The sequence below is a fragment of the Macrobrachium rosenbergii genome, chromosome 10 (assembly GCF_040412425.1).
Source record: "Macrobrachium rosenbergii isolate ZJJX-2024 chromosome 10, ASM4041242v1, whole genome shotgun sequence".
Taxonomy (NCBI): Eukaryota; Metazoa; Arthropoda; class Malacostraca; order Decapoda; family Palaemonidae; genus Macrobrachium; species Macrobrachium rosenbergii.
The window spans coordinates 43,346,527-43,363,855 of NC_089750.1; the positions used below are offsets into that span (position 1 = coordinate 43,346,527).

At 34.9% G+C, this 17,329-nt stretch overlaps 1 protein-coding gene across 1 annotated transcript in view; it reads right to left on the reverse strand.

Annotated features, from left to right (window-relative positions):
- LOC136842999 (protein Star-like) overlaps window positions 1–16,648 on the reverse strand; it is a 22,439-nt gene extending 5,791 nt beyond the window's left edge. Inside the window, exons 1-3 of the mRNA XM_067110991.1 lie at window positions 16,569–16,648; window positions 13,088–13,230; window positions 1,479–1,549 (exon numbers count right to left, since the gene is read on the reverse strand). Coding sequence (XP_066967092.1) covers window positions 1,479–1,549; window positions 13,088–13,202 — 186 coding nt within the window. The 5' untranslated portion in view covers window positions 13,203–13,230; window positions 16,569–16,648. The remainder of the gene's footprint in view (window positions 1–1,478; window positions 1,550–13,087; window positions 13,231–16,568) is intronic.
- Window positions 16,649–17,329: the final 681 nt, after the last annotated feature.

Below are 17,329 nucleotides of genomic sequence, written 5' to 3' on the forward strand. Positions count from 1 at the left end.
TACAGAAATATGCTGGCTTCAACCACAGAGCAAGAATAGAATTTCTTTTATAAATAAAATGATTTTCGCAAATGCAACAGGAAAGTTCCGACTTTAAATCTTCAGATTTGGTGATGTAATGAAGTGCCTTTGGTATTGGATGTGGCCTATTTTGCACAGTTATTTGTTGTTTTGATAATGACTGATAAGATGCTGGTGGAAAATGTTCACGTCAGATGGGAATTGAGTGATTCAGTTCAACTTGAGTCTACCCACCGTTGCCAAGGAGGTTATGTCTTTGGTTTGCAGTCCTTCGGTCTGTGAGAAGGGTCACTGGAAGCTTAAAGAAAGTCTGCTGAGAGAGAAAACATTCGCTGGGTGACGCCCTCCCTCACACAGTTAACTTTTTGTGGGGGTCGATGAAGAGCCGTTACACCCCCCACGAAAACTACGCTAAATCTTCATCGTTATTCGCCAGAAGCATATCATATGGAAGGAGTCCTCCAGCAATGGAATCTGCAGAATTTTATCACAATCCGCTCTTCTATTCTCAAACTATTTCGATAAAACTTCAACACACGCAGTACTGACGAAGAGGAAATCAAGATTAATACGTTTAACTAGGTTGCTAAATTTGTCAGTGAACCATTATTATCACAAACGCAGATGTTACCACTGCTTCTAATACCACTGGAACGTTGGGGCAAAATAAACTTAACTCATCCTGTTGCGGATGACTGTTTTGAAAGTGATTCAGCAAACGTCTGTGGTGAAGTGACAATAATTATCTTTGCGGAGGGTATTCTCCCAGTGTATACTTACCATGCAGCTGTTTGCGAATTAAACTATTCACTTATTATTCTAATCTTTAATAGCAACGATGTGTAGTGGGGATATTGGTCTTGCTTGCGCATGCCAACAGACTGCTGAAATGAGTGTCAGTGCATAACGGGGGATTCACAAAAGGTAGAATCGTGGATATGGGGTCAGCAGCATTTTGACAAATCCTTGCGATGGAATCTGTCAAAATCTTCGGTTCTATACGACTGTTGAATAAAAAACATTAATTTAACAATGTATATCCCGATTTAAAGTCTTGACTGGTCTCAACAATATAATTGAATAAAATCGTTTGGTTTTTAAAGTACATCATGGTTCATTTTCTTATTCCATCTAAATTGTTAGGAGATATTTTTCAACTATTTTTTATGTGCGATTCCCCAAGTATTAATACCAGAACATTTATAAGTGGAATTATGGAAACTCCCAGGTGAATAAAAGACCCAAATGTCAAAGCTCTGGTTTTTATTTTCACGAGCATCTTTTTTTTTTTTTTTTTTTTTGTATGTCCTTTGTATCACTTGTGATCGTCAGTAGCTGCATTAACGAGTCGAATTCGAGTCATCTGGCTGCTGACACAGCAAAAGTAACATTTAAAAAAATTATTGTTGCAGTGGCACTGTCGTTCAAAAACAAATATTTTTTAAAGATTTTCTTACCACTAGTGCATCGTAACTGATGACTGGCGAAGGGTTTGGCGTCTTGGCCTGGGTGCTCACATCATTATCATCTATAAAAGGGAAATAAGATAAAAAAAAAAATTGTGACTTTCTGTAGTTTTATTTTTTCTTTATTAGAGCCTGTGTGATAGAAGGTTAATATATATATATATATATATATATATATATATATATATATATATATATATATATATATATATATATATATATATATATATATTGTAGCTAGGTAGCTATTGTTTGTACAATTAGGATGCAAAATATTGCATCAGTTCCCTTAATGTTACAGACAAAGGGCATATGGCAATATTCAACAAGCGGTATTTGGCAATTACTGGCCAGGCGGCGCTGGCTCATGATGTGCCATGGCCAGACAGACTGACAGTTTCTCAGACACTCAGTTACAGGTTGCCCTAAAGCAAGAGGCCGTGCCTGCACAAGGCTGGCTTAATCTGAAACAAACGAATGAGTCACTCGCTAATGGATACTATGCGAGCAATCAGTATCCTAGGAGCCAAGCTAAATAACACTCCATTTAATGGAAATTAAATTTATTATTGTTCCTTTGTATGTTTTTCTGTAAGATTTGTGGCATTAATTTTTTCCTTGTGACTCGGCCTACACCATTTTTAGACCTATATATTTTGCATATAAAACATTAAAAACATAACTATGATTACATTTTTACTTGTCATAATCAAAATGTAGGAAAATGTTGAATATTAACATAAAAATTTTTGGCTAGGACTACTGATCCTTGCCTGATCTGTGAAAAGCGGGGTATCTTATAATATGCATTAACTTTTCTTAGTAGGTAGGCCTATTGTGTGCTATTGGATTTTCATAATCAATAATGTATTTCCTTTACAGTCGTTTTTCAAAAATATAACTGATCATCACAGTGCCGAATGGCCTCATAGAATTGTCTGTTTGGCCTAATTCTGAGCCCTTATGCTTGAGGACTAAGTTATTTCCTCCTTGAGAGAAATGTTTATGCTCTTCATGGTGACGTAAAACAGTAAAACAAAAGTATGGTATTAATTTGTTTAATTAACATCGGTAATGGTTAGAAGATAATGCTGATAGCGAGTAAGGAGTCGAATTGAAAAGTACCATTAAGAAATTTCATATAGCAGAAAAAAATTAGCTACTAAAAACTTAAATTAATGATTTCGATTATAATCAAAGGACAGCATCTTTCAAAACACAATTAAGGGGAAAAAAGCAGTAAATTTTATCCCATATATTCAATAAAAGCGGGTTCTCTAGCCAGTTTCAGATCATGAATGCTAGACGCATCCTAATATCCAGTGTAACCTCCATAAGGTACCGATAACTGAGTTTCCTACGTGTCGTTACCATTCACCACTCATTCATTCTACAGTATAATAGGTCTATGTGACTCTCACTAAGCCATTCATTTGTAAGAACAATATTCCCAATTTCCTTATCTGATATATCTGAATACTCCTTCATATTTGTAAACAAGGTTCTATTTCAATTTGAACTTTATTTAGTTTAAGAAAGGAAGCTATAAATTATATCATATTTTCTGGTAATTATATCTTGTTTATGAACTTAAAATAAAATTGTTTCTATTAACAGAAAGATCTTTCTTTTATCAGAAAACTCTTATATAGATGATATTCTGATGCCATGGTTGGTAAAACTGTTCGTATCTATTATAATGAAATATTTCATTATGATTCGGACAAAATACTTAAAAACCTACATTATGCAAGGAATTTTCTTGCAGTTTTATTTTTTATTGTTTTATATAGTTCTTGTCAAAAATTGCCATTTATTCCCATGAATAAAATTTCCTAGTTTTCTTGAATACTTATTTTGATGTATTTCCCAGTTTCTATGAAAAAATACGTTGATGTGATTGTTTGCTCCACAGAGAAGTTTTTTATTACTTATATTAACTATAACAATGAGTTTGTATAAATTAGTACATTAATATTTAAAGTAGTAAACACCTTTTCCTAAAATTTATCATCTCTATAAATTAAATGACGTCTGATTACAGTGTTGTCAAACTTCTTCCTGTGGAGAATGTATATGTTATTTCCTTGTTGTGAGGCACATGCCAGTAGTTTAAACACTTGCCTGGACGAAACCCTTTTTTTTTTTGTATGTTGGGTTACGATTAAACAGCAATGTTTGTGTTTTAGTTGATGGTTTGTTACGTAACCCTGTAGTTTTGTAGATGTGACAACTGTGCTGTGTATACTCCTCGAGTTTTCTTCCAGGTGGAGACATGAGCTCTGCCTGTTTCGCGGCATACTCCAGAAAGGCAAGTTATGGAAGAAATTCTCGTAAAATCCAGCCCCATCACCTCGTGAACTGTCGTCGTGATTGCAGTAATTTCTTCATAAGAATATTCTGAAATCTCCTTTTTTTTTTTCGCCATTTATGTTTTCCTCTATCGAAGTAACGTAACGTTTTGTCAATTTTTGCAGTAATATGTTAATGTTTTCTTGCTTCTTAATGTAACTTGGATAGTTATTTGTGTCCTTTAAATATTAATTATATGTGTTAAACTTTTTTAAATGCGTATTTGTGAACCCGTGTGGCATCACCCAAAAAGAATTGGTGCAGGAAATATAGTTGATTGTTCTCAACTGCACTTTGTTGGAAAAAGAATATAATGTTTACTTGGCTTCATGAGTACATTTAAAGTAGTGTCGCTCCTCAGCACTGTAACTTGGTCTCATTCAAAGAGAAAGCCTAGGGCAGAGGCTTAGGTTGAATAGAAATCGTACCGAATGTGTGCCTAAAACTTTAAAGTTTCACCACATTCTTTGCTAGTTATAGTAGTACTTTGCTTGGTCCTTTCGAACGAACCGGATGCCAACGATTCACAAAAGGAATTTTTGGATGTTAAAGATAATTTTACGATAAAGTTCACGTTGGTGATGGATGGCTATAAAGTCATTTTTAGTGTAGCTGGCGTGTCAAAGTTATTTAGTGAGCAGGGTGAGTATTGAATTACTTGAGTGTTTGCCAAGTAATCTATTGTTATGGAACATTATTGTTCGTATTTAGTGATCCTCTGTAAAAAGAAATTCTTGTTGAATTTCGTAGCCATTTGAACACTTAGGTTTTACGTGACCAGATTTATTTTGTGAGTGATGATTAGCAGAGTGTTTGCCGATAATCATTGTTGGAACGGTATTATTGTTCGTATTTAGTGAATACTCTGTGAAGAGATTCTTGTTGAATTTAAAGCAGCCATTTTGAACTTAGGTTTTTCGTGACCAGATTTATTTTGTGAAGTGATGAAAGAGCACGTGGTCAAATTATCGTATTCAGTGAATGTTATTCGACCTATGAATAAGATTAGTTATATTTTCAATCAAGTTTAGATAATTTGCCATACATTTTGATATTTGAGCAAGTTTCTTATTGATCCATTAACAGAAAATGGATTCAAGATTCCAAGGTAGTTATTGAAGGAAATTATTTCCTTACAAGATTTGCTTGATAAGGACAGATAACTACATTGGTGATACTGATACACCAAAATCGACCCGCTTGTAATGTATGAACGTTGTCTTATTGAGGGTCTACGACGTTTCGAACAGTTGGTCACAGAATGTGACGATTATTTCACAGGATGAAGTGAATATGATAGTTTTATGTAGAAGTTATAGAGCAATAACTAGATGTGTAAGAAAGCGCTATGCTACTGCACGAGAAAACTATGAGCGAGATTGACACGGGAGATATAAATCAACAGCCCGCTTTGCCTTCTCCCTTCGCTCCTATTAACCCTCTCCCTCCCCTAAACTCCAGTTAAGATACACAAGATTTAGCGGTAGGGAAGAAAAAATGGTGCATTTGGGATATATTTAACAGTTTGGTTCACGATCGTATGGATATTTCCAATGTGATTGAAGTTTTCTACCCTCAGAAGCTAGTTTAAAGGACAACATTTAAAGCCATAGAAGGTTTGCCTGTCACTAATGCCAATTATTCAGTATTATTCAGACCCTTAAGGAGAAGTATGATATGGGACAAATTGAAACGTGAGCTTATGTCAAATTAACGCATTTAGTCCCTCCCAGTCATACAATAGGATTTGAACACGTTCAAATTGAAATATGAGAAGATTATCTTACAAATAGAACCCATTGAATTTAGATCTTAAGAGACCATGAACTACATTTCTCTAGTATAATATGCAGAGAAATTATCACCACAAACACAATAAAACTATAGCTAATAAACATAATAGTATATCTCTTGATTTGAAACAAATTTCACTCCAGGTTTGAAATATGTTTGTGAATTAATGGAATTTTTGTTACGAAGGTGAAATTCTAATAAGAAAACGTGATCAGGGTAACTATTCTAAAGTGATTCCCTCAAATGTGCAAAACGTGCAGAAGCACAACAAAGTAACAGTAAAGCCTAGTAATAAGTAGTTCTTACCATAATTGTGTGTTTTGCTCATCGAACCATACCTCTCGCGATTGTAGACTTTCAAAACCATTGATAGTAGAGGGACGAGTTAAATATTTAGATTGTGCTTTACTTGCCTCAAAAGGAGGTCATTTATTCTCTGAATGTAAACAAACCGAATGTAATATATGTGATGGGCCTCATTACCCGATGATTTGTAAGAAAACGAAAACCTGTTAATCCTGCTCCACCAAGAGTTAGTGTAAATAGTACTAATGTTAGTAAGTCAAATGTTAATTCTGGAAATCTCATAATGATTCTAAGGTGCTGTAGTAAGGTGATTTCCCAGTAGTTATGGCTGCTTCTTTGGGTATTGATCATTCTCGAACTAATAGAGTTCTGTTTCGACTGCTCTTCCTGCTAATGTAATTGTGTCGAGAATGGATATCGTTCCTTTGAGAGAGCACTCTTTGATTCTGGTGCACAAAGAACGTTTATTGCAACGGAATGGATTCATAAGCTTGATCTACCGTCATAGCAACAGTAGCCTTAAAGGTAAAACCATTTGGCAATTGATGCGCCATAGAGTTAGTTGTAATATAGTAAGAGTTGTGGTAAGAGACTAGGTAAGATTCGTACTGTCATTAATGCCATTGCATTCGATAGAGTTAATTCAAATTTATTCTCAGGTTTTAGAAATGAAATTCAGCTGCGTTATGTGACTTGAGTAAGAGCATAAAATTAGCAGATAATGATTTAAATTCAGATGAGTGAATGGTATAGAATTGGTGTTGGAGCTGATTACTGGAAAATTCATTCAACAGTCAAATTTGCTCTGGAATACAGATATTGAATAGTTCTGGTGGTGCACTATGAATTTTGGACCTCTTCTAGTTGGTCTTGTAATGATGTAGATCCATTGAAGATTACTACATCAAATGTATGTTATTCAAGAATAGAAGTAGAGGAAATCCTATCAATTCTTGTTGTGAAGTTAGAAAATTATGGGATTTAGAAAGTGTTGGTATTCGTCAATGCAAATTAGTCCTGAAGAAGAGAATCAGTTAAGTGTTTAAGGATAAAGTAAAGGGTTGACAATAAATTATGAAGTGTCCTTACCATTTAAAGATGAAAATAGACCTTATAACCAACTATAGAATAGCCATTGGTCAATTAAATTCCTAACTACATAGATTCAGATCTGGCCCCTCCTTGTATGCTCATTGTGATAAGATTATCAAAGGATTACGTTCCAGTCCTGGGTTTATAGAATTAATTCCTCAGACTCCCTATTATAGGGCGTGTACCCACCATGCTGTATTGGAAGGATTCCAGAAACAACTCCCATTCGAATAGTTTTTAATGCTTCTTCCAGGCTAAAGGAGAACTTTCGCCAAACGATTGTTTGATAACTGGTCCCTATTAACTACTAAACTTTTGATTCCCTGTGTTGAGTTTCCGTACAAACCCAGTAGCTGTGATTTCCAGATATCAAGTAAAGCCTTTTTAAGGATAATTTCACCTGACTGTCGTGATTATTGCAGATTTCTATGGATAACTGATCCACTCCGATTTGAAGTCTACTGCTTACCGGTTTGTGTAGTTTGTTTTGAGCTCTATCTCCCCTTTCTCTTACCAGCAAACCCTTTACATCATTATCTTCATGCAGTAATCCTTGCATCATCTGATGAAGAATTTCTATGTAGATAATTTTAGTAAAACTTACAGGATGTGTCAGTCTTGATGGATGAGTATCCAGTAATAAATGATTCTTGAATGCTAATATGCCTCTGAGAATGGGTCAAATAGTTCAGAGTTTAACAGAACCATAGATGTTATCAAAGAAAGAGTGAACGTTTTGAGTTTGGTATTATCTAACACAAGATGAGATGTCACTGAAGAGTAAATTGTAATTATAAAGGACCTTTAACCAAGCGAAAAGGTTTTATCAGTATTAAACTCGAATGTTTGATCCTCTGGGATTATTTATCACAATACAGGTGAGAGGTAAATATTTTCTTAAATATTTGTGGAGTAACTACGGGTGAGATGACCCTTTGCCAAAATCCATTATGTTCAAGGTTTGATGAAATTTGCAAGTGCATAATTAGAAATGTAGAAAGTTTAAAGTTTCCTAGGTTGTTGTACATCCTGAAGGTTCACTTGCATGTATTTTGGCAGTACCTCTAACAAGGCATATGGAGCTGCTGCCTATGTGATTGATTTCAAGAAATTGTAAGCAATTTACTGGTCAGTAAGTGTAAAGTTGCACCATTCCTAAACAGTGTTCCGCGTTTGGAATTGACAGCCTTGTCAGCAGGTGCAGAAACTTGCTGGAAGACAATGCCAGAATGATGATTTGAGATTGAGTTCTTGCACTCTCTGGAGTGACTCCATGGTTTCTGTTGTTGGTGAAGAACAATAATGGTAAAATTCCTATGTACGAAACAAGTCACTGAAATTAACGAATTCAGAGTTTCCTCTGCAGTATACCCCTCTAGGATAATCCAGCGATATTCTATCAGGGTAGTACTAGTAAAGATTTGGCGCAAAATTCCTTATGTTGGAATGTGGCCTAAATGGCACAACTGGTGATTATCCCCAATCTTTACTTCTGAAACTGTGCATGTTAATGAAATTCTTTCAGAACCTAAGTTTGTGCCCTCCCAGCCCCATTAATTGACATCCCACTTCATTAATTTAAGTAAGCTTAGAAAAACGTATCATGAAGTCAATATTGCTTTTCTTAATAAATGCAGTAAAGGTTCTAGTTTGTTGTTAACAGAAATGGCAAAGCCCCTTGTCCTCATGAACAGAAACAACATTTTTCTACTACCAGAATGTACCTCTGTGATAAGAATTCACATGGAGTGTCCATGGATATTAAAATTTCTGTAATCAGTTGAATTTGTTGTTGATGAGGAAAATCTGAGTGGAGTCTCGGGGTCGCATGAAAAACGCTACCATGTCTTATGATACCAATTACTTAATGTTATTGCCTTCCAAGTTATTTAACAGTGTTGATAGTTAGACATTTGCATGAAACATCATCACCATTGTAATTGTCAATTCTGTACTGGTATTGTTTAGAGAAACTTTTTGGGCACAAGCACGACAGATTATCAAATCAATTCTGTCAAAGTGTATGTTTGTGTCAAGTTAACCAAGAAACAGTTGTGTTGCCTCCTCCTCCACCATTACCCACAGAAAGAGTGAGATATGATAGATCTTTTTCCAATCAGTAGGAGTTGATTATACTGGTGCTATTAATGTTTTGATCATGGGGCAGCTTGGAGAGAAAGGTCTTTATATGTCTATTTACCTGTGTACAGGCAGGAGCAGTTCATTTTAGATTGACTCATTCCATGGCTGCTTCCGATTTTCCTACTGGCTTTTCGACGCTTTGTAGCATATCATTCTCTGCCGGAGTCATTATATCTGACAATGGTAGAATTTTGTTGGATTTAATAATTTCCTGAAGGAAATTGTGTGGATGAACCAAGAGGTAAGTCGCTGCCAGAGGAAATTGTGTTGTTGGAAATTCATTACTGCAAACTGGTCTAGGGCTTTTATAGACTTGTATTGGTGTTCTAAAGGGATGTTGTCAAAGCCTTATATCACAAACGTGTATCCTTTGAAGAGTTGAGAACTCTACTTGTTGGGTTTCAAGCTGTGATAAATTCTCGACCACTGACTTATCTCTCCATTTGATCAATTGTGAGCTTTGACTCCTCCATGTTACTTTATGGGCGAAATGTTTGTATTTCCCCTCCTCTTAACAATTCAGCAACTGATGGCCAGATTTCATAGAGTTCAAGTGATCTTAGAGAACAATAATTTTAGATTATCATCAGTGCTTGAAATTTAGAACTCTTGGAAAAGAGAGACTATTTAGTGTCCTTGAGGAAAGACATTTTTAATTCTAGTGATTATCTCTGCAAATGTAGAGAGAGTTGAGACATAGTGATGGTAGACTTAGAAGATCATCTGAGGAAAGGCTATAGATCCCTCCTCTCATTGGTAAGATTCTTGTGTTTCCATCGTCTGATGGTGTGATTGAGTCTGTAGAGTGGTGAATAATAAACCTTCGCGAGATCAATCCTGGCTCATGCTTCTGGAATTACCAGAGGAATTGATAGTGTCGTAACTCAGGAGCCAGATAGTGTGCCTCTGGTGGTACCAGACCTCGGCGTTAAAGCAGCAATCCGCTTCTTGATCAGAGAGAAGGATTTAATTTCTACCTGGATGTACTCTAAAATGTATATTTGATTTAAATTTTTGATGTGTTAAGATGGTCACAGCTGCATAGCGTTATTGGTGAATTCGCTCTGGGTGCAGTTAGATTACTCTAGTATGATTCTTTCTTGGGGAGAATGTCAAAATTGCCATTTATTCCTTGAATAAAATTTCTGAATTTTCTTGAATACTTATTTTGTTATTTCCCAGTTTCTACTGAAAAATACGTTGATGTGATTGTTTTGCTCCACAGGAAAGTTTTTTTATTATATTAACTATAGTAATGAGTTTGTATAGATTAATTACATTAATATTTAAAGTAGTAAAACACCTTTTTCGCAAATTTTATCCCATCTCTATAGAATTAAATGACGTCTGATTTGCAGTGTTGTCAAACTTCTTTATATGGAGAATGTATATGTTATTTCCTTGTTGTGAGGGCACATGCCAGTGGTTTAAGCTTGCCTTCCTGGACGAAACCCTTTTTTTGTATGTTGGGTTACAGTTAAACAACTTAATGTTTGTGTTTTAGTTGATGGTTTTGTTACGTAACCTGTAGTTTTGTAGATGTGACAACTGTGCTATCAATATACTCCTCGAGTTTTCTTCAGGGTGAGAACATGAAGCTCTGCCTGTTTCGCAGCATACTCGAAAGGCAAGTTGTAGAAGAAATTCGTAAAATCCAGCCCCATCACCTCGTGAACTGCCGTGCGTGATTGCAGTAATTTCTTCATAAGAATATTCTGAAATCTCTCCTTTCCGCCATTGCTTTCCTCTATCAAAAAGAAGTAACGTAACGTTTTGTCAATTTTTGCAGTAATATGTTAATGTTTTTTTTTCTTGCTTCTTAATGTAACTTGGATGATTGTTGTGTCTTTAAATATTAATTATATGTGTTAAACTTTTTAAATCGTATTTGTGAACCCGTGTAGCATCACCCAAAAAGAATTGGTGCAAAATATAGTTGATTGTTTCTCAACTGCACTTTGTTGGAAAGAATATAATGTTTCTTGACTTCATGGTACATTTAAGTAAGTTAGTAAACTCCTCAGCACTGTAACTTGGTCTCATTCAAAGCTAGGGCAGGAGGGCTTAAGGTTGAATGAAATCGTACCGAATGTGTGCCTAAAACTTTAAAGTTTCACCACAGTTCTACTTTTCATGTTACAAAAAAGATTAATATACATTTATAAAAAAAAAAAAATCGGATCGGGACGATATATTTCGTAGAGATGCAGTATTAAGTACCGTGATTCCACATCGGTGTTGAAAAACATTCTCTTAGTACTAAACCAGGAATTTCACTGCAGGGTTTCGATTAATATTTTTACTTCCGTTCTCCCTTGGGTTATAATACTAAAGTTTTGCCATTTTGTGTGTGTGTGTGTGTGCGCTTGTTAACAATATAACTCGAGACCTTTGGGTTTAACTGATTTCATTAGTTATCGCAAGTGAAATAATTGCCTACTGCTTGTAATAACTATCAGCGCACCAAGAGTAGGGCCAGTTATCGACGTTCTATGATCAATCCCGATGGAAGTATCAACGTCTACCGGATCATTAAAGAAAACGCATTATATAAAATACGCTAAAGAAAACGATGATAATGCACGCGAATGGGTGCCTATATTAATTTTGTGGCTTGTTCATTGTTGCGACAACTTGACAGAGCAATGATCTATAATGAGTTGTCATCATCACTATCATTTTATTTAACCCAGTTGGCAAACAAATATAACAAAAATTATTCTATTGTCTTTTGTTCACACTTCATATTGACGACAGTGTTCCGGAAGACGTGTCGAAGTGGTGGATTCGAAGGTGTTGAGACGAAATGTAATGAGCAATAAGGAGATGAGCTAGTTGGTGTATCACACAATATCTGAAGTAGCAAAGACATTAGGTGAGTATATAGAGCACCAAAAGATGAAATGTATGAGAAAATTGCTGCATCAGCTCGTCTTATATATATATATATATATATATATATATATATATATATATATATATATATATATATATATATATATATATATGTATATGTATGTATGTATGTATGTATGTATGTATGTATGTATGTATGTATGTATATACATATATATACACTGTGACTTTGTAACCATCGAGCAGTTTCCACTAATAGAGTGTGCCTCCAAAGAAAAACAAATATGTTCCCCATGTCTCTAGTCTCTTTTTGCTCCATCCATAAAACTACTCAAGAGACATGCTTACAACACCCCCTTCACATAGACCTACTTTTACAGCAAACAGCCGTTCTCATTTTCTAATTCAAGTAGTACTTTTGTAGAAAGAACTTCTATTTACTGTCAACAAATTACCTTCTACTGTTCTACATTATACATCGTCAGCACTATCCACATAGACTTTATTAGTTCTGTCATTAGCCTTCTCTAGTACCCCCTGGGCACCATAAATCTCGTTCCCTTCACTCTCAAGACTTTTCACGCAACACTGTAAAATAAAGATTTGATCTGTACACCCACTCCGTTGCCTAAACCTATACGGCTCCTCCCCTACGAGTCTGTTGTTATCTATCGCATTTCCTCGATGCGAATCCTACCTTGCTCCTTTACAACGATGTTGCAAGATGTTATCAAGCGTGTTGTTTCCTTCCATTACTTTTTTTAAGTGCTACAGAAAGATGTGTTGTGAAGGTGAAGTTATTATTATTTACACTTTTTTGTTACCTGCATGCAGTGAACACTTGCAATAATTCCTAAGCCTATATACACGAGAAAGAAATAACATTTTCAAGATACGATTACAACCATTTTTTATTTGGTAAAATTGAGAGGAAATTAACGTCGATAAAAGAAGAGGAGAAAAATCAATGACTCTCAAATGCTTAATTTGATAGAAGATGAATACCGAAAAGAAATATAATAAAGTGCCAACAATACAGAATGGATTAAATGCTGTACCTTGTGCCATCATATAGCGTCGGAAATACGTTCCGTTTTCATAAAAACCGTACAAAGCCATGAAGACGGTAGCAGTTGCGAAGCCAATGAAGAATTTGGTAGCTTGCGACGACATTCTCTCTTCACTCCAGATTATGAACTGCCTGCGGATGAGAGCGCAAGAATATGCCTTGAAAGTGAGTGTGAACACGGAAGAATCATCTGAAAGCTGATCTCGGTACCTCTTGCATCACGGTGCTAAGAGAGAGAGAGAGAGAGAGAGAGAGAGAGAGAGAGAGAGAGAGAGAGAGAGAGAAGGGGGTTGGCGGCGTTGTGTTTAGTCATAAAGGATATATATTGAACTTTTAGACGATACCCAACCGTCGTTCATTTTAATGTGAAAAGTATGACAGACAGACATTACCTTAAATTATTATCTACGAACAGGTGTAAGAAATGCACTTTGGGACATTAAGCTAAATTTGTTTATTTCTGGTGAAATTTGTCCATTAAGAGAGGAAGTTCTAAATTTCAAGAGACATTTTGGACAAATTACTCATCTAATATTTGATTACTGAATGCACAAGAAATTGAGGAACACTCAAGTGTCAGGGTGACATAAGATGGAAGCTAAGAAAGGAGAGGAAGAATTTGGGAGCGCCAAGAAGACCTCTTGTATTACTCGTCAACTACGATTTGTTGGAGAGAGAGAGAGAGAGAGAGAGAGAGAGAGAGAGAGAGAGAGAGAGAGAGAGAGAGAGAGAGAGAAAACACTCAAACTTGCAAATTGAATTAAGCTAAGTCGAGTTAGTGAAGCTCTAACTTTCATTAACGCCGCTCCGGACTTAAGATTGGGGGGGGGGGGCTGTGGCATTCAGTTTAAGGTAGTGGGCCCATCTAGTGTTTTCATAGTCAAATGTTATTTTTCCCTAAAACTGTGCCATCTTTACCATCAAATGGCAATGACTACCACAGAACTTCACAATATGAGAGAATATGATCAAATATAAAAGATTTGAGTATAAATGGGATTTTTCATAACTTCTTACACAATAAGTTGTTGTTGCTGCCGACCCATGTGCGATGATCCCAAAATAAGTTGACCATACTGCTAAAGTAACACGAATAAAAGCATCATGTCAACTCGAACAGAAAATTAATGGGCAAGGGAATATACAGTATTCATTTATGTAGTAGATAACTCAAAAGAAGAAGAAGAAAAAACTCGACTCTGAGTCTTCCTTCCTTTGGACCTCTGAGTGAGTTAGAGGAGCAGCGGTGGCGATTTACTGTCGCGTCATGCCAATTTTAGCCAGTGAAAAGTCATCACGTGGCCATTAGGAGTACCAAATGACGATATGATCCTGCATTATTTACTTATGCTCAACTAGACTATAAATAAATAAATATATAAAAAATAAATAAACAGATAAATAAGTCGCTACTAGCCCCACCCCCTACACGATAGGCATTAGCACAGGCATTAGCATAATAAACTGCACCCCAAAGGATTTCGGCATTCCCCTAGATTTTCCATGCATTAGAATTACCTCTCCTATAGTGAGATATTTTTTGTTTTAAAGTGGAAACATGAGTCATACAAACATCAAAGGAAAATTACATCAAATATACACCTTTTAATTTAACATTGTGGCTTCTTTCCTGTATGTTAGACAATGCAGAATTCTCATCAGAAAGCAGGAAAAATAAAGGTTTATGAACACTTGCTGACATACCTAAATTTTCGTCTTCTTGCTCAGACATTTACAAGCATGATGCACAGCCCCCGTGCACGACTCTTTTTTGAATGGAGAGTTTATGGTTCAGGTACTTTTCTCGACTTGCTAATGGCAAATTCCCATATTTTATCTTCAAAATCCAATGAGGATGCCTGACTCAGCACTCATGATAGCAATTTCACAAGCTGTTCTTGTGTCTCAAGCAACTTCAGCTTGGAAGATAAACGTTCAGCACTGCAGTTGATCACCTTTACAATCAAGTACATTCTCAGAACTACTTCCATGTTGGGGAAACATTCAAGTACACTCCTGTCGTGATTAGTTCGAAAGTAAAATCTCTTCGCTAATGTCTCTTCGGCAATATGAACATTCGAAAAAGTAGCAAATTGGATGAGCCATCCAGTTTGCTAACCTCGTCGGCAAAAGAAGCTTCCAGGTCGTTGGGATAAACATCCAGCAATTTCTCTGCCGCTTGGGACAGCTTCGTTTGTCGACAAAGGCTGTGCTTGTTTTGGACTATGATCAGGACTATCGGTTCTGAGTGTTATCTGATTCTTGTCACTGATTACTTTAGAAGCACCTCCTTTAAAATCCCATTATCTTACAATTACCTTAAATACGGTGAGATTTGAGGTAATGACCAATTAAAACTGAGCCCTGGATGGGAGCCAAAGGAACCAAGTCCTGGATTTCTAATACGATCACTCAGCAGACTTTAAGGGTAAAGGCAAACATTCGGGTATTTTTGGGATTTGCGGTTCCATGGAATCTACGTCACTGAAGATCGAAGTGAAACCTGTTTTTCGTGCCATGGTTGGACCGAAGGAAAATAAAAAATGTTTAATGTTGTTTGGCGTCACGAGAAACGTTTAACAGTATGCATAGTATATTTTACAGAAGAATGCAATTTGCAGCGAAATTCTCTCTGTCTCTCTAATCGATATATATATATATATATATATATATATATATATATATATATATATATATATATATATATATATATATATATATATATATATATATATATATATATATATATATATATATATATATATATATATATATATATATATATATATATATATATATATATATATATATATATATATATATATATATATATATATATATATATATATATATATATATATATATATTACTAAAAGGACCTCATTCAAACTGGATGGTATCTAACAGAGTTTTTATTCAGAAAAAGTTACAAGCTTCCATGTTTGTCCATGAAAGCTTGTAACTTTTTCTGAATAAAAACTCCGTTAGATACCATCCAGTTTGAATGAGGTCCTTTTAGTAATTCTACGAATGCACAGAACAATTGTGTATGTGATAAAGTTAATATATATGTATATATATATATATATATATATATATATATATATATATATATATATATATATATATATATATATATATATATATATTATATATATATATATATATATATATATATATATATATATATATATATATATATATATATATATATATATATATATATATATATATATATACATATATATATGTGTATATGTATATATATACATATATATACATATATGTATATATATACACACACATATATATATATATATATATATATATATATATATATATATATATATATATATATATATATATATATATATATATATATATGTATATTTGTCATAGAAATTTAATGGGTATTCCTGTAAATGCATGTTCAGAAATTCCTTGATATTAGTTAGAAAAATGATACTTACTATTCAGAATTTACAGAGTAAGGTGAACACAGCACAAATCTACTAGTTCGTAGATGAAGTAGAAAGCCACCCGTTCTAAACCAGGGCAGAAACGTGAATGAGTGAGGTAGCCAACACTTGTGTAAAGACAGTTTAGTTGGAACTGGTTCCGGCCAGGTAGACAGACAATGGGTGCCAGGTTTTTCCTGACGTGGTCACCTGTTGTCATATAATTTGTCTGTATCTGATCCGGATCAGTTATCGAGAATTTCATGTTCAAAAGTTCTAGAAAATTATCTCTGAAAAAATAGATTCGTCGACAAGCCATCGCACCTGGAAAGAAAGCGAGTCATTTTGAAATTCATAAGATGCTGAAGAAGCCACACGGAAATGATTGAAATAACGGAAATGATGAAAACAATATCTGTCATTTCAATCGAGATTTCAGCACTAAGATAATCCGCCACTGTAATCGAGATTTCGGCACTAAGAGATTTAACTGGTTATAGTTCTGAGAAATCCCTAAAGATATTTGCATTTGGATTATCGTGATAATATTAACGCTTGGTATTGCAAAGTCATGATTATCTTTGCATCATGCAGCATTATTGTACGTGAATTATAGATGAGACTACAAGCTGGGATGATCTGTAGAGCCATGGAAATATTTTTGGTTTACAGCAAATGCAGCAAATATTCAATCCCCTTCAGAAAGGAAGGAATATCTGACCCTTTCCATTAGTGGAGTGCAGAGTTCGCAGTTAAAATTTCTGATAAGGGAA